This window comes from Amblyraja radiata, chromosome 8 (assembly GCF_010909765.2).
Source record: "Amblyraja radiata isolate CabotCenter1 chromosome 8, sAmbRad1.1.pri, whole genome shotgun sequence".
Lineage (NCBI taxonomy): Eukaryota > Metazoa > Chordata > Chondrichthyes > Rajiformes > Rajidae > Amblyraja > Amblyraja radiata.
Window position 1 is genome coordinate 25,177,096 of NC_045963.1, and position 22,893 is coordinate 25,199,988.

The 22,893-nt window shown below is 45.7% G+C and overlaps 1 protein-coding gene across 1 annotated transcript; it reads left to right on the plus strand.

Annotated features, from left to right (window-relative positions):
• The first annotated feature begins 9,477 nt into the window (after positions 1–9,477).
• On the plus strand, positions 9,478–22,882 carry acat2 (acetyl-CoA acetyltransferase 2). Its single transcript, XM_033025414.1, has 10 exons — positions 9,478–9,634; positions 12,427–12,561; positions 14,637–14,818; positions 17,096–17,213; positions 17,435–17,578; positions 18,056–18,178; positions 18,275–18,429; positions 18,963–19,073; positions 21,821–22,229; positions 22,872–22,882. The coding sequence occupies exons 1-9, from the start codon at positions 9,583–9,585 to the stop codon at positions 21,989–21,991; spliced, it is 1,191 nt and encodes a 396-aa protein (XP_032881305.1). The 5' UTR covers positions 9,478–9,582; the 3' UTR covers positions 21,992–22,229; positions 22,872–22,882.
• The last annotated feature ends 11 nt before the right edge of the window (positions 22,883–22,893 follow it).

Genomic DNA, 22,893 nt, shown 5'->3' on the forward strand with positions numbered 1-22,893 from the left:
TCTTGAACTTCACTCTATTGAGTTATTTGTGCCGGATGTGATATATGGAACAAGGTCTTTCAAGTTCAGACTAATACATAATTCCTGCTAAAATTTATTTTCCTTCTCTAGGTTAGCCATGCTTGGGGCAAACCAAAATGCCTTCTACCATGTTAACTGCTAGCTGCTTATGTCGAATTTGGAGAACTTGTATTTCTGTTGTTTTGACCCTCTTCTAACAGCAGATTTAACGTGAAAATCTGTGGACTGCTCCAGATACAAACCTGGATACACACTGGCATATTGAAAATTACCACAATATGTCTGTAATTTCGATTGAATGGCACAGAAAAAAATATTTAAGCATCAATCTCATTACTCTGCAGTATACATGGTTCTTTAAAATTCTTTGAAGTATACTTTTCATGTTTTGTTGTTACGAAATACAACTCCTCAAGGTTTGATTGCAGAATGATGTGAAAAATAGCATTTTAGACACCATTAGGCTCCTTGTGGCTTATTTGACTTGTCGACTGATGTTTGTGTTGCTGTTCCACTCATCTTTTAACTGTTTCAGAAATTAAAACTGGTACGCAGTGACCCAACCTGACTGACTTGATGTAGAAACAAAGAATTGCAGTGGGTCAGGCAGCATCTTTGGAGAAAAAGGATGGGTGACGTTTCAGACTCGGTCTGAAAAAAGTTCCTGACCTGAAATGTCACCCATCCTTTTTCTCCAGAGATGATGCCTGACCCGCTGAGTTACTCCAGCACTTTGAGTCTATCTCTGACTGACTTAATGTTTATCCTCGACATGAGCTGGGATACTTATAATGCCCGTGCTTCCAAATCCTCCAAGACTCACTTTTAAGTTTAATCTATTAATACTTAACAACCCTTCTGTTTTTACTATCATACTCTCTTATAAATCTGTCATTCTATCTCCTTGTTTCTGAAGAAGGGTCTCGACCCGAAACGTCACCTATTCCTTCGCTCCATGGATGCTGCCTCACCCGCTGAGTTTCTCCAGCATTTTTGTCTACCTTCCTCGTTTCTAGAGATTTGCGCCACTGATACCAACCAATAGAAGATTCAAGTGCTGGTTAAATATCTGCAGTTAGAAAGGGGAACTGATATAGAGATTGTTTCTGCTGGTTTAGGAGTCAGACACTAAGAGCCATGATCTGAGCCAGACCTAACGAGTGAAATAAGGATACACTTTCACACAACCACAGACGGTGGCAGCAGTTTATGACGCTTCTTCTAGGCCTATAGTTTAAGATTTGAGTTGAATAATGATCTGTCAACTAAAGATATGAGATAGGAGGCAAGCTAGATATATCATCTTCTTGCATATGGCGGACACAGCCTAAAGTTGTAGGTCAGCTTGTTCTATTTGATCTTTTGTTTGTGCACGTTGAGTTGATTGCATTAGTCGAAACATGGTGGACCACGTGAAGGTTGCAATCTCTCACCCCAGCTAGATATATGGAAATGGGTCAGACATGCTTATGGCTAAAGTGACTATTTCTGTTCCTATTCAAACAACTTTGGCGACATGTACAAGGCCCTTGCTTTTAACTTCAAGTCAAAAGTGCCCCCGTTATTCTAACTGGTTTATGGACCAGTTTTTGCCCTCAATTGGTTGTAAGGTGTAGTATGTATGGAATGTACGTAGGTTTTTGTTATCAATGCATTGATTTTCTTGGTGGCAGTCAAGACTTGACTATTTCTAATGTCCAAGCTGCCAATTTTTCTTTCGTGTTAAGGGTCATTTTTTAATCTTAGACATTCTAATCAAAGAGAACCTTGCACTCTCTTTTACAAATTCTGTTTTCAAGCATCAAGGCAATTTGTTCTTTGGTTCAATCACTTTAAAACTATCTAACTGCTTTAATGTTGGGACGACAGATGGCACAATGGGCTAAGTGTTCGTCTGGCAACCGGAAGGTAGCCGGTTCGAATCCCGCTTGGAGTGCATACTGTCGTTGTGTCCTTGGGCAAGACACTTCACCCACCTTTGCCTGTGTGTGAATGTGTGTGAGTGATTGGTGGTGGTCGGAGGGGCCGTAGGCGCAGATTGGCAGCCACGCTTCCGTCAGTCTGCCCCAGGGCAGCTGTGGCTACAGAAGTAGCTTACCACCTCCGAGTGTGACTGAGGAGTGAATGAATAATGCGATGTAAAGCGCCTTGAGTATTAGAAAGGCGCTATATAAATCCCATCCATTATTATTATTATTATTATTAATGTGATTTTTGTAACCACAATGTAAATTAAATTACAAAGACGGTGCACTGATGCAAATGAAATGGAACTAGGCAACCTATCAATTTCATTCTCTTAGTTCACATGGAGCCAGAAATAGTTTCTACAGGAACATTGAGCTATTTGACTCATTTTAAGGAAAGGAGCATGATATCATTCTACTTCAACTGATGAAGTGATTGAGATGTATCTGGTTGACCATTTCAGGTCAAATTCCATGTATCCTTGTTAATATCTTAAGAGTTACTTTCTTCATGTTCCTTTACTGTACTTTTAGTGCAACATTGTGATGTTGCAGATGGAACTTGTCTGTATAGAGTTTGTATGTTTTTCCTGTGACTGCATGGTCGGTTTCTTCCCACATCATAAGGTTGTGCAAATTGGTTGGTTAATTGGTGCTGTAAATTTCTCCACAGTGTAGGTGAGCGTTAGAATCTTGGGGAAGTTGATAAGGAAGTGGAGAAGGCAACAGGTTCATTGGTACTTTATTTGTCGCAAGTGCAACTGCACAGTGATTTTTTTTGGTATATTTACAGATGCAAGCGCCATCCTGTTTGGGCGCTATTTCCTAAGTATGGTCTGCCCGCACGCTCAGTCTATTGGAGCAGTTTACCAGTTTATCTATTGGTCTACTGGATTAGAGTCTTACTAAAGTTATACAGCATAGAAACAGGCCCTCTGGCCCAACTTGTGCATGTCTACCAAGACGTCTGAGTTAGATCAGTTTGTGTTTGGCCCATATCCCTCTAAACCTAGTGTAAATGGGTGCTCAGTGGTGCGTACAGACTCGTTGGGCCGAAGGGCCAGTTTCCATGCTGTATGATTCTGACTTCTCTAAAATCAAAATGAGGAAATGCTTGATTGTCTATTGTTATTTATTTTGTTTTGGGTCTTGGATGTTGCTAGCAAGACGTATATTCCCAGTTGCCTTTGAGAAGATGGTGGTGAGTACTTTTTTTGAACTGCAGTATTCCTTCTTTCGTTTAGGTTTAATGTCTTATATACCTAGGTACATTGAAAGCTTTGTTTTGCATGCTATCCAGTCTGATCAGATAACACTACATAAATACAATCAAGCTAAACTAGAGTGCAATAGGTAAAGCAAAGGGGCTAGATTTGACGGTGGAAATGAGATTTAATGAGAGCATGTTAATAGATCCTCTTTTGGGGTGAACACAGAAAGTGCTGTCTTTGGGAGGGTTCCAGGTTAAAAATCAGCGAAGATGAGGGAAAGATTATTTATTTCCAAGTCACACTGGTGGAATCTACAGTTCCATGTTATTTCTCAATGGTGTCCAACTGGAGGTAAGCATGCAGGCGATGGTGATCCCAGGCACCTGCCCACTGACATGGAGTAGTTGCTGATTTGGCAGGTGCTGTGAGCAAAGCTCTAGAATATATTTTGCAGATCGATAACAATACAATGGTGGAGGGAGTAAAAGTTTAATGTGGTAATGGAATGCCAATCAAATGGGTTGCTATATCCTGATGGTTTAGTTTAGTTTATTATTGTCACGTGTACCAAGGTACAATAAAAGCTTTTGTATGTGTGCTATCCAGTCAAGTCTATACATGATTACAATCAAGCTGTCCACAACGATGAGCTTCTTGAGTGTTGTGTGAGCTGCATTCATTCAGGCAAGTGAAAAGTATCCCTTCATATACCAGATGTGTGCTTTGTAGTTGCTAGAAAGGCTTTTGAGTGTTGTGAACTGCTCATATAGCTTGTTAATTGAGTTTCTGATCAATATTGGCTCCCAAGATGTAATGGCGAAGAACTTGATAATTGCAATTGTTTTGATAAGTGGTCGGAGTCTCTAGTTGGAGGTGGTCATTGTATGGAGCCTTTATTGTATGAATGCTTCTTACACTTATCAGCCCATGCCGAAAAGTTATCTAGGTCTTGCTGTATGGGTAATTCATTTGCTGAGGGTGAGCGGACATCCCCTTTTGAAGAAAGGAAGATCATTAGAGTGGTAAGAGTTATATAACATGGATACAGGCCATTTGGTCCAACTTGTCCATGTTGATCAAGTTCCCTAACTGGGCTAGACATTTATTTTGAGACAGTATAATAACATTTACCTAATAGTGATTGTACGATCAAATTCAATGTTGGGTTGGTAAGGAGGAAGCATGCAGTTACAAAGGCTTATGTTTAAAACAATGGTAGAGAATGGCTGTCATCTGTTATTGAGTATTCATGTTGAGATATGTCACAAATGTATGTCTTTTGGCATGTACCTTTATCAATAATGAAATCTGGATTTTATGGGCAATAATGACCCATTCCTAATTAAGAGAATGTGATGGTGAGGCCCCACCTTGCACCGCCATAATTCTGCTGCCGAAGGTGCTTTCACAATGCTGTTGAGGGGGAGTTTGGATCCAGTGACAATGAAGGACCAGGGATTTATTTCTGAGTCATATTGGTCTGCGCTTGAGGAGCTGCGGATGATGGTGTTGCCATGCACCCACTGCCTAAAGTAGGGGTTGTGCATTTGTGGTACGGTCATTGTAGCCCTGACAACTAACTACAATGCACATAACGCGGTGAAGTGAACGTTTTGACTGATGGATGTGATGCCAATGAAGAGAAATTATTTGCTCTGAATGGCGGCAATAGAATGACACCGCAAGGAAACAGGCCCTTTGGCCTAACTCATGCTGACTAAGGTGCTCCATGCTTGAAAATCCCATTCGCCAGTGTTTGTTTATATCCCTCTCAACCTTTCCTTTCCTATCTTCTGAAACGTTGTTTGAGCTGCATTCATTGGGCAAATGGGGAACCTTCTGAATTGTGGCATGTAGATGGTGGAAGGGTACTGGGTTAACCCATCTTTTTACAAGCTTTTGTGGCCAGCGAATTTATGTGGATGGCTGAAGAAGTGTCCCAACCATAATCATCAACTCTACATTTCCTCCAGCAATTGTTTTTTTTGTAGCCAAGATTCCAGCATCTGCAGTTCCTTGTGTCTCTGTTTGCGTGGATATTCCTGTAAAGTTTCTGCTGATGATGACATTGACATCCACATATCCTTACAAGGAGAAAAACGATTTCTCTTTTCTTTTTTAACTAATGCTTCGTTTTATTTGATGTGGAAGATGATAAAACTGAAGGGGAAAACATTGGTGAGAAATTATCTTGGATTAACAGATAAGGTAAGATGGATTTATTAAGATACGAGCAGAAAATATAAGAATAAGTTACTGAACGGCAACCAAATATTAGTTGTGATTGGTGTGACATAAGCTGAATTTAGAGGTCTGAATAATGGGGGGTAGCATACTAAACATGGGAGATGATAACTTGCATATATATAGCCTGCACAAATTGAATTTGTTGGAATAAGATAGAAGGTGAATTCATGGAATTTTTATGAGTTACTTCTCTACATTAAAGAAACATGCTATTTTGGATCTTGTTTTGACCATTTTCTTGTCAAAGAGCCTTTGGAAAAAGAGATCAGAAATGGATTATGAATTTAAAAGTAATACAGTTCAATGCAGAACTAGGGTAAATCAGGTAAACAGTAGAAGTGAAGAAACAAAGAATTGCAGATGCTGGACTATAGCGAAGATAGACACAAAGTGCTGCAGTAACTCAGCGGGTTAGGCAGCATCTCTGGAGAAAAAGGATGAGTGATGTTTTAGGTCTCCGTCTGAAGAAGGGTCCCGACCTGAAACATCACCCATCCATGCTGCCTGACCCGTTGAGTTACTCCAGCACATGTGTCTATCTAACAGTAGAAGTGATCAGCGCTGACAAGAAAATATGACTACATAGTACTCATGCACAGCATGATTTGACTGGCTAGCACACAAACAAGGTTTTACGACCGCCGTTCACAATGACCTGAAGCCATTCACTCTCGGAAGTTTGTTCCCTACCTCAACAACATTATCAGGGCTGACCGGATCCCCGGCTGTGGTGTGTGTCAGTGCCAGGATCCATAGGTGCTATTCAGTGCACAGATCCCCAGATGTGATGGGTGTTAGTGATAGAAACATAGAAACATAGAAAATAGGTGCAGGAGTAGGCCATTCGGCCCTTCGAGCCTGCACCGCCATTCAATATGATCATGGCTGATCATCCAACTCTGTATCCTGTACCTGCCTTCTCTCCATACGCCCTGATCCCTTTAGCCACAGGGGCCACATCTAATAGAGGCGTAAGAGTTCCAAATTGAATGGTGCCCGAACAACAATCTTGTTCTCAAAGTTGTCGAAAGTCTGCTTCTTTCAGAAGTGGACAGTCCAATATCAATTAACCTGTCTTCATCAGCGGGTGATGTGGGAGACAGTAAGCAGCTTCAAGTTCCTGGGCATGCCTATCTCTGAAGATCGTTCCTGGCCCCATTAAATTGATGGAAATACAAAGAAAGCTCATCAAGACCTTCACTTCCTCAGAAGATTGAGGAGATTCAACACATCACTGAATACTCTTGATCTACGACAGGTTTGGTAGAGAACATATTGACTAGTTGTATCACAGAATGGTTCAGTGACTCCAACACCCAGGAAGGGACCCAGAGATTACAGAAAATGGTGGGCATTGCCTGGTCCATTACAGGTATTAATCTATAGGAAGAGCTGCTTCAAGAAGGCAGCTAGTACCATCAAAGACCCACACTGGCTGCGCTCTAATCTTGTTGCTACCATTGGGAAGAAGATACAGGAGCCTGAGATTTGTGACCACTAAGTTCAAGGACAGCTTCTTCCCATCAACTATCAGACTCTTGATCTACTCTGCACAGTCTTAACCACTACCCTACCTCAGCAGTGCGACTATGGAATCTATTTTGGTGCCGATGAGCAAGGTGTGGGCATATCTCCCACGCCCTCGAAAGTGCGTTTGAGATTCTAAAGTCAGCTATGTGTGGCACGGACGGGAAACGGTGCCTGCGGGAGGCGAGTGGATGGGGTCGAGGTGTCGGCATAGAGGGCCGCTGGAGTCCATGCAGCAGCCAAGAGATTGCATGGATCGGCGCCACTGGAGGCCCCACAGAGGTCGAATAAGCACACTCTTCTACTTATGCATCACTGTAGTAGTATAGTAGTATATCTCTATTGTAATTTTCCTGAGTACTCACATACCCAGAGGAAACAAAAAAACGTTGCTCAACCAGTGTCCATTCAGTGTGCAGTAAAAAATAAATAGAAATAAAAATACATATATCATGAACAAATTAAACACTACTCTCTACTAAACATCAACAGGCGTTCCGATCGGCAGCGGCACGACAGTTGCTCTGCTGCAGTGTGTCCAGGTTGGTGGTTGGTGCGCGATACTTTGGCAGGGGGCAAAGTCCGTTTATCAGTCTTATAGCCTGCGGGAAGAAGCTGAGGAGCATCCTGCTGGTTTTGCAGCTAATGCTCCTGTACCTCTTCCCAGATGGCAGGATGGAGAATATGTGATGCGATGGGTGGTAGGGGTCTTTGATGATGGAGATAGCTCTGCTGATACATCTCTTCCTGTATATGTCCAGCAGGAAAGGGAGTGGAGCACCAATAATCCTGCTGGCGGTCTTCACAATCCTGTCTAGTTGGTGCCGTTCGTACGCCTTGCAGCTCCCGAACCAGGATAAGTGATGCCGTAGGTTAATGTGCTCTCGACTGTCTTACATATAGTACTGGATTGTATGCAAAACAAAGGATTTCATTGTAGCTATGTGAGGGTCTTTTATTGTGATATGTCCTGAAATGGAACAATGAAATTCTTACTTACAGCAACATAACAGATATGTAAACATAATAGAAAGTAGATAGTATAATAAACAACAAATTGAAGTTCAATCAATTAAAAAGACAACACAATACAAACACAAAAAAGTACTTAAACTTCAGGTTGCCTAGTATTACCGATAATTTATTTCATATTTATTTGTTGGCCTGTTGCTTTTAATGTTCCTATAACCCTACAGTAAGTATATTAATGTACATTAATGATTTGGACGAGGGGATTGAATGCTTTGTGTCCAAGTTTGCGGATGATACGAAAATAGGTGGAAGGGCAGGTAGTGTAGAGAAAACAGAGACTCTGCAGAAGGACTTGGACAGGTTTGCAGAGTGGGCAGAGATGTGGCAGATGGAATATAGTGTAGCAAAGTGGAGTCATGCATTTTGGTAATAGGAATAAAGGAGTAGACTATTTTCTAAATGGGGAGAGAATCCAGAAATCAGAGGTGCAAAGGGACTTGTGAGTGCTGGTGCAGGATTCCCAAAAAGTTAATCTGCAAGCCGAATTGGTAGTAAAGAAAGCAAACTCAATGCTACCATTTATTTCAAGAGGGCTTGTATACAAAAACAGGGATGTAATGTTGAGGCTCAATAAGGCGCTTGTAAGGCTGCATTTGGAATATTTTGAGCAATTTTGGGCACTATATCTGAGGAAAGATGTGCTGGCTCTGGAGAGGGTGCAGAGGAGGTTTACAAGAATGACCCCAGGAATGAGTAGGTTAACCTATAAAGAGCGTTTATCCGCACTGGGCCTGTACTCACTGGAGTTTAGAAGAATGAGGGGGGACCTCATTGAAACCCACAGAATAGTGAAAGGCTTGGATTGAGTGGATGTGGAGACGATGTTTCCATGAGTGGGAGAGTCTAGGACTAAAGGTCATAGCCTCAGAATTAAAGGATGCTCTTTTTGAATGATGAGGAGAAATATATTTAGTCAGAGGGTGGTGAATCTATGGAATTCTTTGCCACAGAAGGCAGTGGAGGCAAAGTCAGAGGACATTTTTAAGGCAGAGATAGATAGATTCTTGTTTAGTGCAGGTATTAGAGGTTATGTGGAGAAGGCAGGAGAATGGGGTTAGGAGGGAGAGATAGATCAGCCATGATTGAAAGGTGGAGTAAACTTGATGGGCCGAATGGCCTCATTCTACTTCTATCACTTATGACCTAAGGAAGAATTTAAAGGAACGGTGCTCCCGATGCATACGGGAATTAAACAATCTCGACCCTTGCAGCCGCAGAAATGCTGTGTGAACGGACAGATGGGGGCGGGGTCACCGCAGCTGGGGCGTGGTCAGTGTACTGGTGGGCGGGGTCAGTGTAGCGGTGGGCGGGGTCAGTGTAGTGGTGGGCGGGGTCAGTGTAGTGGTGGGCGGGGTCAGTGTAGTGGTGGGCGGAGTCACCGCAGCTGGGGGCGTGGTCAGTGTAGCGGTGGGCGGGGTCAGTATAGCGGTGGGCGGGGTCAGCACCGTTAGGGGCGGGGCGTTGTAGCGGTGGGCGGGGTCAGCGCCGGGCCCGGGGGTTGGATCGGGGGCGGAGACGTGTGTCGAGCCGCCCAAACATCCTATAGCGGAGCCGCCCTCTCCCACTGCCTCCGCACCATGAACCAGCTGGACGCTGTCGTGATCGTTACTGCCGTGCGCAGCCCCATCGGTAAGAAAGCCGAGGGATCGGCAACGGTTACGGACCCGCGGTCGCCCCGTCACCGCGGACAAACCGCCGGCTCGAGCCGAGGCGCCCGGGCCCAGCGCAACCTCAGCCAATCACAGCCTGCGACACATCTCGAATGATTTCACGCCCCGGCGTAACGGGTGGTGATTGGTTGTGTTCCCCAGGTTGCCGGGTGAGGAGGGGTGTGTGCACCCAACGCCGTGCCGCTGCACCCGGGCTCTGCTGCCTGGAGCGGCCGTGGTGCCTGCACCCAACGCGGTCTCGCCGCACCCGGGCTCTGCTGCCTGGAGAAGCCGCGGTGCCTGCACCCAACGCGGTCCCGCCGCACCTGGGCTCTGCTGCCTGGTGCAGCCGCGGTGCCTGCACCCACTGCTGCATCTGCACCCAACACCGCCGCACCCGGGCTCTGCAGTTGCTTGTGCCTCAATTTTACTGCTGGAGGAACTCACTGGATCACTCCGGCGACATCCATGGAGGAAAATGGACAGAAAGTGGGTGACCACGATGGCGCAGCGGTAGAGTTGTTGCCTTGTGGGCCTGTCCCACAGGCGATGTTTCAGGCGACTGGGTGCAGAGTGGAACACACACATATCGCTTCCTTCACCAGCCCTTTTATATAGTCGGGGGATAGGGCAAGCGGGGGAGTGCTGTCTGAATGAAATTCACACGGTGCAAAGTCAATGTGATACAGACCACACACCGCGATGAACGGGAAGGTTGGCGTTGTAATTACGACGGTGAAAGAACAATGTACGGGAATGGTCACTTAAGTCCTTTAAAAGAGTGGGGGAAAGGGGGAAGAAGGAGTGGAGACAACTTTTAAGAAACCAGAGATACTCAGCTGTGAAGCTCGGCGGACATTTAACATTACCGGTTGGTTATCCATGGTTCTGAAAACTACTGCTTACGTTTTTTTCGGTCAGCACCGGCTAAAACCTACGACAACCTTCGACCTGGCAACCCACTACCACTGCACCTACAGCATGAGAATTCTCGCTACTCTCCATGGCGGCTTCATTCTGGTCGCTGCTAATTTTTCAACATATTGAAAAATTTGCGGCGACCATAATGAGGCCGCGACTAGTTCCCAAAATGCGGGAACTCCTCATGACCATGAAGGCGCTTTCCCAGCTGTGAACATATGGCAACCGCATAGTTCTCCTGCAGTCGCCTAAAAAGTCGCCTAAGTGGGACAGGCCCATTACAGCCCTTGCAGTGCCAGAGACTGGGGTTCGATCCCAACTATGTTTGTACGGAGTTTGTACGGTCTCCCCGTGACCGCGTAGGTTTTCCCCGAGATCTTCGGTTTCCTCCCACAGATTAATTGGCTTGGTGTATGCAAATTGTGCCTAGTATGTGTAGGATAGTGTGAATGTGTGGGGATCGCTGGTCGGCACGGACTCGGTGGGCCGAAGGGCCTGTTTCCGCGCTGTATCTCTAACCTAAACTAAAATGTTTTGGGTTGGGTCCTTCCTCTTCCTCCATCTAATTTGTCCAGTCCTGTCAGAATTTCTTGGCAAATTACTGAATCGATCCCCTAATTCTTATAAATATCAGACCAATTAACACGATCATTCGGGCATTTTGGATCTGCCCGAAGGGTTGAGGCAAAGCCTAGCAAGGAAAAGGTGGATACCGGTGAGGGGGGATAGTTCAAAACCAGTCTGCTTCATCTCTCCTCGGGTGAAAAACCTGTCTTCCCACTTGCCACATCTCTAGACTTAGGCTGTAACAACTGGAGAAACAAGAAACTGATGTGTCTATTAAGGAACTGCAGATGTTGTTTACAAAAAAAGACACAAATTACCCTCTGTATCTGCCCCTCTCTCTCTGCCCTCTCTCTACCCCCCTCCCCCTCCCTCTCCCTCTCTAGACGTGCCTGCGAGTTGGGGGCTATGCGTGAGTGGATAGGGTGTGGATGGGGTAAAAGTAGCGAAGGAATAATATTAATATAATATCAAGGGGGGTGGTTAATGTGTGTGTGTGACGCCGCAGGTGTCCCCCCCGCAACCGCACGTTGAGGACTGGACCCAACGGGTCCCACTTGGTCTAGTGAAATATAAAGCTGGAATGTTTTACCCTTGATTATCATTGACTTGATGCCCCATCTACACTGGTCCCATCTGCCTGCGTTTGGCCCATATCCCTCTAAACCTTTCCTGTCCATGTACCTGACCAAATGTATTTTAAATGTTGTATTGTATTGTATTGTATTCAAATTTATTGTCATTGTCTCAATTAGAGAAAACGAAATGAATTTTCCTTACAGGCAGTATCATAAAAATAAATAAATAATAAATAATAAAACATATTAAAAATAAAATTGAATTAAAAAAAGAAAAGCACAAACACAGAAAGTCCACGACACAACATAACACAGTGGCCCCAAGGTGAGGAAGGCACCATAGTCCAGCCAGCCTCTCCTCCGATCTTCCCAGATGTGCATCCGTGGTCTGGGCCTTCCGAGCACCCGCAGTCATAGTACTTGTCTCAACTACATCCTCTGGCAGCTCGTTCCATTCCACCCATGTGGAAAAAGTTGTCCTGCAAATTCCTATTAAATCTTTCACCTTAAATCTCGCCTTAATGTCTACGCCAATCATCTGCCTGCGCATGATCCATATCCCTCTAATGTCCATTACTTTTCTGTTGTTTGAGGCTAGAGCGATCAGGCAGTAATTAGCTGGAGCGGCTTTGTGAGCTCATATTCAAAGTTGCATTTACTTGTGTTAACTGTGGTAATTTGGATGCTTTGAATTTAATTGTCTTTGCAGGTTCCTTCAATGGGTGTTTTTCGAGTCTGGATGCCCATCAACTGGCCTCAGTGGTGATAAAGGAAGCCCTGAAGAAAGCAAATGTACAACCAGAAGATGTGTCTGAAGTGATTTTAGGGCAGGTTTTAACTGCAGGTACAGTACAGTAAATGAGTTGGAGATTTCACACACATTTTCAAATTAAATTGCTTAAGGAAAAAAACGATAAACTGCACACACTGGAAATGTGTAAATGCTGGAAACACTCAGCATATCGGGCAGCATCTGGAGAGAGAAACAGTGGCAATGTTTCTGATCGTAGACCTGCCATCAGAACTGGGAAATAGCGATGAAAAAATAAGTAGTTGAAATTGTGGGGAAGGTGGCAGGTGGAATGGATGGGGCAAATGGAATAGAGTGAGGCATAAGAGAGTGCAGATGCTGGGATCTTGAGCAAAACAATGCTGGGAGAACTCAGCAGATCAGGCAGCATTTGTGGAGGGATATGGATAGATGACATTTCCAGTTGAGACCCTTCAGACTGCTGGAGCTCTGCTGATCTCAGAGACACTGCTAGTCCTCAGCTGTCTCAAAACATTGGCTCCCTTTCTCAGTCAATCTCCCTCCCTACACGCTTGTGCTTTATATACTTAAATATTGCCCTGGTACTTTCCTTAATCTTATCTGCCTGTGATATTTCCTGCCCTTCTAGTTTCTTTTTTTTACGTTGCTCCCTACACTCTCCCTCCATACTGGTGAATGGTCTCTCCTGTTTTCAGTGCTTCACCCTTGCCACATGCTGCCTTTATGTTCTTTATCATCCAGAATTCCTTGATCTTACCCTTCATCCTTCTGGGAACATGTTCACCCTGAACCAACGATTTCACTTTTGAAAAACTCCTAGTTGTCAGGTGTAGATTTGCCTGCAAGTGGCGTTGCTAGATTCTGTGTTTGCACTCCATAAGACCTGGGAGTCCACTGGGAATGTAGGGTTAAGTCCCTGGTCAGTTTATACGGACCTTGTGTTTGGGTCTCCAGGGAGTATACAGGGAGCATGGGGTCAGGTCACAGTGAGTTTACAGGGACGTTGTGTTTGGGTCAACAGGGAGTTTACAGGGAATGTGGGGTATAGTCACTGAGTTTACAGGGAGTGTGGGGTACGGTTACCGTATCTCACCGTACAGGGAGCATGAGCTAAGGTCACTAGTAGGTTTACAGGGGACCTTGTGTTTGGATCTCCGCTGAGTTTGCAGGGACCATGGGGTAAGGTTCTCAGTGAGTTTAGAGGGAGTATTTTATCTGTTCCCTGATGAGTTTACAGAGGGTGTGTGCGGCAAGATCCCCAGTGAGATTACAGGGACCATGGGTTTAGGTCCCCAGTCAGTTTACATGAACTATGGGTTAAGGTAATGATGAGTTTACAGGGAGCCCGGGGTAAAGTCACTGAGTTTAGAGAGAGAGTGTGGGATAAGGTCCCAGATGGCTTTACAGGGAGCATGGGATCAGTTACCTGGTGAGTTTACAGCGACCTTGGGTTTGAGTCCCCAGTCAGTTTACAGGGTGCATGGGATAAGGTCACTGAGTTTACAGGGAAAGTGGGATTGGGTCCACAGTTAGTTTACAGGGAGCCAGTCTCTGTAAGTTTATTGAGAGAGTTCGGTCAGGTCCTCAGTGAGTTTATAGAGTGAGGTCCTGGGTGAGTCTATTGAGAGTGTGGGGTCAGGCCCCAATAGGTTTATTGGGAGAGCGGGGTCACATCTCCAGTGAGTTTATCGGGAGTGTGGGATTAAATCCCCAGTGAATGTGGGAAACAAAGAAGGGCAGAGATTGAACTTTTTTTTTTGCCTTCCATTACAGTGTGGAATGTGGAGGAGTCACTGTGGTGGATGTTAAAATGTATTTTGTGTGTCTTGTTGCTTTTTATTGGTATGACTGGCAAATCAAATTCCTCGTATGTTGCAAAACATACTTGGCTAATAAAGTATGATTCTGATTATGTGTTTACGGAGCATAGGATCGGGGATACTGGGAGAATGCACCAGTGACCAGTGTGAGCCAGTAAAGTGATCAGTAACACAGGAGAGAGAGAATGTTTAAACACATGCAACAAAACAGTCTATCATGCTCGAGAGTAGGACATGCTTTTGTGGGACATTGGGTTGTCTGTTGCTGGCAGTGTGGGGCACGGTACCGCGGTGGTGCTCTCGCGATAACCTTCCTCTGCTCCGCAGGCCAAGGACAGAATCCGGCCCGGCAGGCCAGCGTTGGTGCAGGAATCCCCTACCACGTGCCGGCGTGGAGCTGTCAGATGGTGTGTGGCTCTGGCCTGAAGGCGGTCTGCCTGGCCGCGCAGGCCATCCTGACCGGGAGCTCCGACATCGTGGTTGCCGGAGGCATGGAGAGCATGAGCAAGGTATGGGTGCGTCGCTGTCTCTCTCCCTTACATCCGCCACCGTAGGAAGAGTGTCCATTCGGCGTGGCCGTGGGAGAGCCCAGCTCTGCCCGGTATAGCAGTGGAGCGCTGCGGTCTACTGTGGCAGCCAGCCCAAGCTAGTTTTAGCTTAGTTTTAGGTACGTTTATTATTGTTATGTGTACCAAGATACAGTGAAAAGCTTTCTTGTTGCGTGCAATCCAGTCAGCGGAAAAACAACATGATTACATTCAGGCTGTCTACAGTATACAGATACAGGATAAAGGGAAGGACGTTTAGTGCAAGATGAAGTCCGATTAAAGATAGTCCAAGGGTCTCTAATGAGGTAGATGGGAGGTCAGGACCGCTCTCTAGTTGGTGATAGGATGGTTCAGTTGCCTGATAACAGCTGGGAAGGAACTTTCCTTGAAACTGGAGGTGTACGGTTTCACACTTCTGTACCTCTTGCCTGATGGGAGAGGGGAAATGAAGGAGTGACCGGGAGTGGGGGGGTTTTCTGCTTGTGAATCTTCAAATTAAATTTTACTAGTTTCCAATTGAAATGGTATATTGACTAATTTACCCTGGGTAATGTAAATAATGTTCCCTCATTCATCATTCGCGTTAAATGCAATTCGAATATGGAAACATTTGGTTATAGCTGAACTATATAAAACCTGAGTGTAGTGCTTCAGTTTTATGAAGGTACCACATTGTGGGCTGCTGCGTCTGGTCGGGTCCCACTGGAGTCAGAGGGCAGAATAAGCAGAGCGCCAGGCATGAACCACTTGCCTCCCTTGTATCACCCAACAATCTCAGGCGTTACTTCCCATTCTTGACCAAATTAAATGTTTACTTTAGTTTATTATTGTCTCGTGTACCAAGGTACAGTTCCTTAGAGGGAGTACAGAGAAGGTTCACCAGACTGATTCCTGGGATGTCAGGACTTTCATATGAAGGAAGACTGGATAGACTCGGCTTGTACTCGCTAGAATTTAGAAGATTGAGGGGGGATCTTTTAGAAACTTACAAAATTCTTAAGGGGTTGGACAGGCTAGATGCAGGAAGATTGTTCCCGATGTTGGGGAAGTCCAGAACAAGGGGTCAAGTTTAAGGATAAGGGGGAAGTCTTTTAGGACTGAGATGAGAAAAACATTTTTCACACAGAGAGTGGTGAATCTGTGGAATTCTCTGCCACAGAAGGTAGCTGAGGCCAGTTCATTGGCTATATTTAAGAGGGAGTTAGATGTGGCCCTTGTGGCTAAGGGGATCAGGGGGTATGGAGAGAAGGTAGGTACGGGATACTGAGTTGGATGATCAGCCAGGATCATATTGAATGGCGGTGCAGGCTCGAAGGGCTGAATAGCCTACTCCTGCACCTTTTTTTATGTTTCGATGAAAACCTTTCTGTTGCGTGCTATCATGTCAGCAAAAAGACTATACATGAATTGCAATCAAGCCGTCCACAATGTACAGGTATAGGATACACTATAAAGGGTATAATATTTAGTGCAAGTGATGTAAAATGATTAATGAAGATCCCGGGCAGTAATCTTTTGTCAAAACAAACAGCCACTGGAGGCAGCCTATGCACGGCATGGAGACAGGATTGTTGCCCTGTGCCAGGATCAGTTCCCTTAATTCCTGCCTGCTACCGGGATCACTGGAATTGCTGCCATTTGTCGACCATTTGAACGAGAATGGAAAGTAGTCCCGCAGTCCGAAGATGAGACCAGACTGAGGATGTGTATAACATTATGAGAGGAACAAAATGGATGAACACAGACTTTTACCCAGAGTAGGGGAATTGAGAACCAGGGGACATAGGTTTAAGGTGAGGTGGTAAAGATTAAATAGGAACCTGATGAGGCACTTTTTTACACAAAGGGTGGTAGGTATATGGAACGAGCTGCTGGAGGAAGTAGTTGAGGCAGGTCTTATTATAACATTTAACAAACATTTAGACAGGTACATGGATAGGAGAGGTTTAGGGGGATATGGACCGAACGCAGGGAGATGGGACCAGTGTAGTTAGGGCATGTTGTTCAGTGTTGGCAAGTTGGGCTAAATGACTTTGTGGTTAACAGTGAGGGAGGTGGGCAGAATCCAAGGAACCTCAATGAGGGAGAGGTGAAGAAATGGTGTGTGATTGGCAGATGGAGTTCTGCTGTCATGACGAGGTCTCTGCCCTTACACTGAGTGTACGTCACCATGATCCGTAGCAAACACTGACTGGTGCCGGGTGTGAGAGTGAGCGCTGCTTTGTTACTGTTCACCAGGCTCCACACTTGGTGCAGATGAGAGCCGGGCACAGAATGGGCGACGTGCCCCTTCGGGACAGTCTGCTGTGCGACGGGTTGATGGACGCCTTCCACAGTTACCACATGGGAATCACAGGTAAACTCTGCCCCTGACCCCTCAGATAGCCTCCCGCTGCTCGCTCAGGCAGAACCAGGACTTTATCACCGCCGCGCTCTGCCGCCCCAGAAATGGATCAGCTGCTTAAGTTACAGTCACTCGCACAGTCCCCTACTTCAACCTGACTGACATGGCTGACGGCGGAATCACTCCTTTTGTCCAGTGGCGTTTTATGATGCTGTTCTCATCTCACTCCCCAGCCGAAAACGTGGCCAAGATATGGGATGTGAGCCGGGAAGCCCAGGACCGTTTCGCTCTGCAGTCACAGGAGAAGACGGAGATGGCACAAAAGGCAGGATATTTCAGGAAGGAAATTGTCCCCGTTTCTGTCGCATCCCGGAAAGGTACGGACTAAGTCCTTTCATGCCGTGGCAACCATCTTCACCACTGATCGTGAGCCAGCTGTGGGTCGGGGGAGAGGGCAGTGCATATTGGAAGAGTGGGAGGAGTCAAAGGAGAAGTTGTTGAGGGTGAGGACCAGCCAAGACAGAGTAGTAGCGAGAAATTGGATGGTTCTGCGGTCGAGGAAGAAGTGGGGGGCTTTAAGGCCTTCCTGGTGGGGGATGGAGCGCAGTTTATCTATATCCCTCCATTCCCTGTATATTCATGTGCCTATCCTAAAGTCATAAACACCACTATTATATCTGCCTCCACCACCATCATCTCCGGCAGCGTGTTCCAGGCACTCACCAGCCTCTGTGTGTAAAAAAAACCCATTTCCTTTAATCACGGATGCTTGTTGAACTGTGAACTTTTGGTAACCAATGCTGTTCTGAATTCTCAGCATTGCCTTTGCTCACGTGGATATTATCTGTCTTCAGGCTCTGTTGAGGTGGTGGAAGATGAATTTCCCCGCCACGGGAGCAGCTACGAAACCATATCAAACCTGAAGCCGTACTTTTTAACTGACGGGACTGGGAGTGTCACTTCTGGTAATGCTTCCGGTGAGTGAGCACCTTGCATCTTACACCCTCTGCAGTAGAGAGATGGGTCCCGGAATCTCAACGGAATTGATGTTATTTGGGTATCTGTTCCTCCAGGTATAAATGATGGGGCTGCAGCTGTGATTCTGATGAAGGAGTCGATGGCCCAGGAGAGAGGTCTGACACCATTGGCACGCATTGTTTCCTGGGCACAGGCTGGCTTGGACCCGGCTATTATGGGCACCGGTCCTATCCCAGCAATAAAGAAAGCGGTAAGACACGTTCTCAGAAATATGGAGATCGGGTTATTGGAGGAAAGTTGATGCTGAGGTAAAAGATCTACCATGGTCTCACGGAGTACTGGTGCAGCCTGGAGGAGCCAAATTGCCAGCTCCTGTTTCCGGTCCACATGGACAAGTCACATCCAAGTAGACACGAGGAGAGTATCACTTCCTCACGGACAAGCCGCATCCGTGTAGACATGAGGAGAGTCCATAAGACATAGGAGCAGCATTGGGCTATTCAGCCCATCGAGTCCACTTTCAGGGAACTATGTACTCTTATACCCCTCTGCTCTACAATTCCTTCTTGCATTAATGGAACTTTTCCTTTCCCTGCTCCTGAAACTGTCAGATCTTATTATTAACCTTACTTGTCACCTTGTTACCTTACTTTAGACTTTACTTTAGAGACATAGCAGAGTATTGACTAGAGACTCTGACAGAGTCTGCATCAGGAAAACACATTGTGTGGAATTGTTGGGATCTGTTTGGTAAATTTGTTGACTTTTTCTTCAATTCACCAGGTGGAGAAGGCTGGATGGAAGCTGGATACAGTCGACCTGTTTGAAATTAATGAAGCTTTTGCAGCACAGTCGGTTGCTGTTGTTAAGGAGCTGGGTTTGAGCCCAGACAAGGTGAGTGATCGATGCAGAAGTCCTCCCCAGAAGTGTGAGGTGTCAAAGGTGGGTAAACCGAGTGAGTGGCATAGTGGTACAGCGGTAGAGTTGTTGCCTTACAGCTCCTGCGACCCGGGTTCGATCCTGACTACGGGTGTTTGCGTGGAATTTGTACGTTCTCGCTGTAACCTTGTGGTTTTTCTCTGGGTGCACCAGTTTCCTCCCACACTCCAAAGATTAATTGGCTTTGGTAAAATTGGAAATTATCCCTAGTGTGTCAGGTAGTGCTAGTGTACAGGGTGATTGCTGGTTGGCACGGACTTGATTGTCCAAAGGGCCTGCTTCCATGCTGTGTCTCAAGTAAAGTCTAAAGTGAGGTGGTGAGGTGACCAGGAAGGTTAATAATATGACCTCTGACACTATCAGGAGCTGCAAGAAAACACAGGAAGATATTGGAAATGGCAGTCCGCCCCTGCCTCTCTCTATTCGATATCCAGTCACAGTTTAGTTTAGAGATACAGCGCGGAATCAGGCCCTTCAGCCCACCAAGTCCGTGCCAACCAGCGATCCCCGCACACTATCTTACATACACTAGGGATAATTTACCATTTTACCGAAGCCAATTAACCTCCAAACCTCTACGTCTTTAGAGTGTGGGAGGAAACCAGAGCACCCGGAGAAAACCCATGCGGTCACAGGGAGAACATACAAACTCTGTACATACAGGATTGCCCGTAGTCAGGATTGAACCTTGGGTCTCTGGCGCTGTAAGGCAGCAACTCTACCGCTGTGACACCGTGTACAGCACAGATCTGAGCCAATCTCATATTGATATGATTTAGAGCGGAAGTGGTATGCTCTGATGGAAGCGGGCGTAAAGGAGAGATTAGTAGGTCTGCAGGTGGCATGGACATCAGAGGTGGTGTTGATCCAGCAATTTATCTGGAACTGTTGGACTCAATATCGAGTCACCAAACTGGAAAGATGTGCTAAAAGGATGTATGCAGATATAACCAGGACTGCAGGGTTTGATATTAGGAGAGGCTGTGTATTACAGCATTGATGTACAGGGAGATCTTGGAATCCAAGTCCATGTCTTCTTCTAAGTGGCTACACAAGTAGATTAAAACCAGGTCCAACAGAAAATACAATGGCGAATTACCTGGGTAAGTGGTAAATTAAGGCACATGGTGTGGTTGATTTCTTAGGTCAGGACATTGAGTATAAGAATTTGGATGTCATGATACAGCTTTATAGGACTGTGGTTAGGCTACATTTGGAGTATTGTGTGCCGTTCTGGTCGCCCCATTACTGGAAGGAGGCTTTGGAAAGGGTTCAGAGGTTTCCCAGAATGAACAATTATAGATGGTCAGTAAATTTAATAGAATGTCACCTGAATTTGAGAATATCAGCGACAGCGAGAGTTGTACAAACAGTTTTCTCTGGAAGGCTGGAGGTTGCGGGGAGATCTAATAAAAGTATATAAAATTATTATCGGTGTAGATAGGGTAGACAGTCAGACCCTTTTTCCCAGGTTGAAAAAATTCAAAACTTAGAGGGCATAGTTTCAAGATTAGGAGAGCAGTTTAAAGATGTGCAGGATACGTTTTTTTCAGTGTGGTGGATACCTGGAATGCACTGTCAGGGTTGCTGGTGGAGGCAGATCTGGTTGCGTTTAAGAGGCTTTTAGATAGGCATGTGGATATGCAGCGAGTGGATGAATATGTGCAGACAGAAGAGATTAGTTTAACTTGGCATCATGTTTGGCACGGCCATTGTGGGCTGATGTGCCTGTTTTTGCACTATACTGTTCTCTGCTCTAACAACCAGTTGCCAGAGGCCTGGCTGTTTGGATAATGGACCAATAGAGCAAGGACCAATGGCTGTGAGAGCGAGTTTGGCTGAGAACATTGTCAAAGAGCAGGATAACGGAGTTCAGACCCGGTAAGTGAGTGTCTGCTCCACACCGCTTACTCCCAACTCTTCTATTCTGCAGGAAACTCGCTTGCTTTACCTTTAGCAAACATTTTTATTCACCATTGGATACCTCTATCAAGAGATCCCCATAATCCTCACATTTGTGATTAGATTTAGGTTCATTATTGTCGCATGTGCTGAGATAAAGTGAAACGCTTTGTTTTGCATGCTGTCCAAATAGATTAGACATAATCAGTTCAGATTAATGTACAATAGTTAGAGGAAAGGGGAAGATACAGAGTGCAGATTCACGATTAACCCAGCTGAGAATTGAATGTAACATTAATGCTTATTTGATGGAAAAACTAATTATTGTGTTGAAAATTGGTCTCTATTCCCAGTCACTCCCACGCCCCTCCCATCTTCCTCCTCCCACGCAACTGCCTGCAGCAACAGTTGAATGCAGGAGACATCGGGATAAGTCCTCTCCCATTGCAAGACATAGGATCTTTCTTCTGGATTACTAAGAGGGGATACCATAGATCAGGAAGGAGGAAGAATTTAAGAGAAAAGTGTGCAGGAAGTCTCAGTCGGAGAAAATACAAAGGAGATAAAGGAATTACCTGATAGAAGTTTATAAAATGATGAGAGGCATAGTTAGGTAGACAATCAGAACCTTTCTGCCAGGGTAGAAATGTCAAAAGACTCGAGGGCATTGTTTTAATGATGGACAAAGTTTAAAGGATATATACAGGGCAGGTTTTTTTTAACATAAATAGTGGTGGTTGCCAGGAGTGATGTGGAAATTCCAGCCAGCCGCAGCAATTGATTGCATCTTCTCTGGGCAGGTAAACATCCAAGGCGGCTCAATTGCACTGGGCCATCCGCTGGGAATGTCTGGCTGCAGGATCCTCGTCACGCTCCTGCACGCGCTGGAGAGGATGGGAGGAGCCCGTGGAGTTGGCGCCCTATGCATCGGCGGTGGGATGGGAATAGCAATGTGCGTCGAGAGGCAATGAATGGAGGAGAGGGCTGGCAGCAGGGGCCCCAGGTGTGAATGAAGGGCAGGGAGGACAGATCACATCCTTTGTGTCGTCACCGGCCTTGCCCGTCAACACACTGGCCCAGAGGTTCGCAGCTATGCCTTTGCTGGGTGAAAAAGGCAAAGAACAAACACAAAGATCAGAGCCTAGAGCACAGCAGGCCCTTCAGCCCACCTTGTCTATGCCAACCCACACTAATCCCATTTCCCTTTATGTCGGTGAATCGTGCAAGTCCAGATGCTTCTTAAATATTGTGAGACTTTCTGCCTCCACCAGCGCGTTCCAGATTCCAACCACCTTTTGGGTGAAGCATTTCTTCCTCAGATTTGCTCTGAACCTCTTGACTCCTCACCTTAAATCGTGTCCCTCTAACTTGAGGAAAGGGTTCTTGCTATTAATCGATCAAACCCCTTATAACTTTGTAGACCTCTTATCGAGTCTCCTCTCGGCCTCCTGTGCTCCCAGGAGAACAAACCCAGACTGTTCAGTCTCTCCTCATGACCGAAACCTTCCACCCAAGGGGATCTGCTCTGTACTCTCCATTGTAACTATATCCTCCCTATAGTGCGGCGATCTGAACTGTTACGTTCTGTAAAATTGTGTAATGGCATCTCAACACATGTATTCCACTTGAAAGAGGAGTATATCATGAGGGCAGGGTGAATGCAAAGTATTTTTCCAGGGTAGGAGACTTAAGACTAGAAGGCAAAGCTAGACACAGGTTTAAGGTGAAAGATCTAATAGAAATCTAGGCAACTTTATATCAACATTGAGAAGGCACATGGATTGGAAAGATTTGTATGAATATGAGCAAGTGAGACTAGCTTGGATGGGCATCTTGGTCAGCATGGATGAGTTGGGCTGAAGGGCATGTTTCT

Coding starts and splice junctions, on each gene's coding strand:
- acat2 (XM_033025414.1), top strand. CDS start 9,583: ATGAACCAGCTGGACGCTGTCGTGATCGTTACTGCCGTGCGCAGCCCC. Junction 14,819..17,095: donor GCATGGAGAGCATGAGCAAG/GTATGGGTGCGT, acceptor ACTGTTCACCAG/GCTCCACACTTGGTGCAGAT. Junction 18,179..18,274: donor CACTTCTGGTAATGCTTCCG/GTGAGTGAGCAC, acceptor CTGTTCCTCCAG/GTATAAATGATGGGGCTGCA.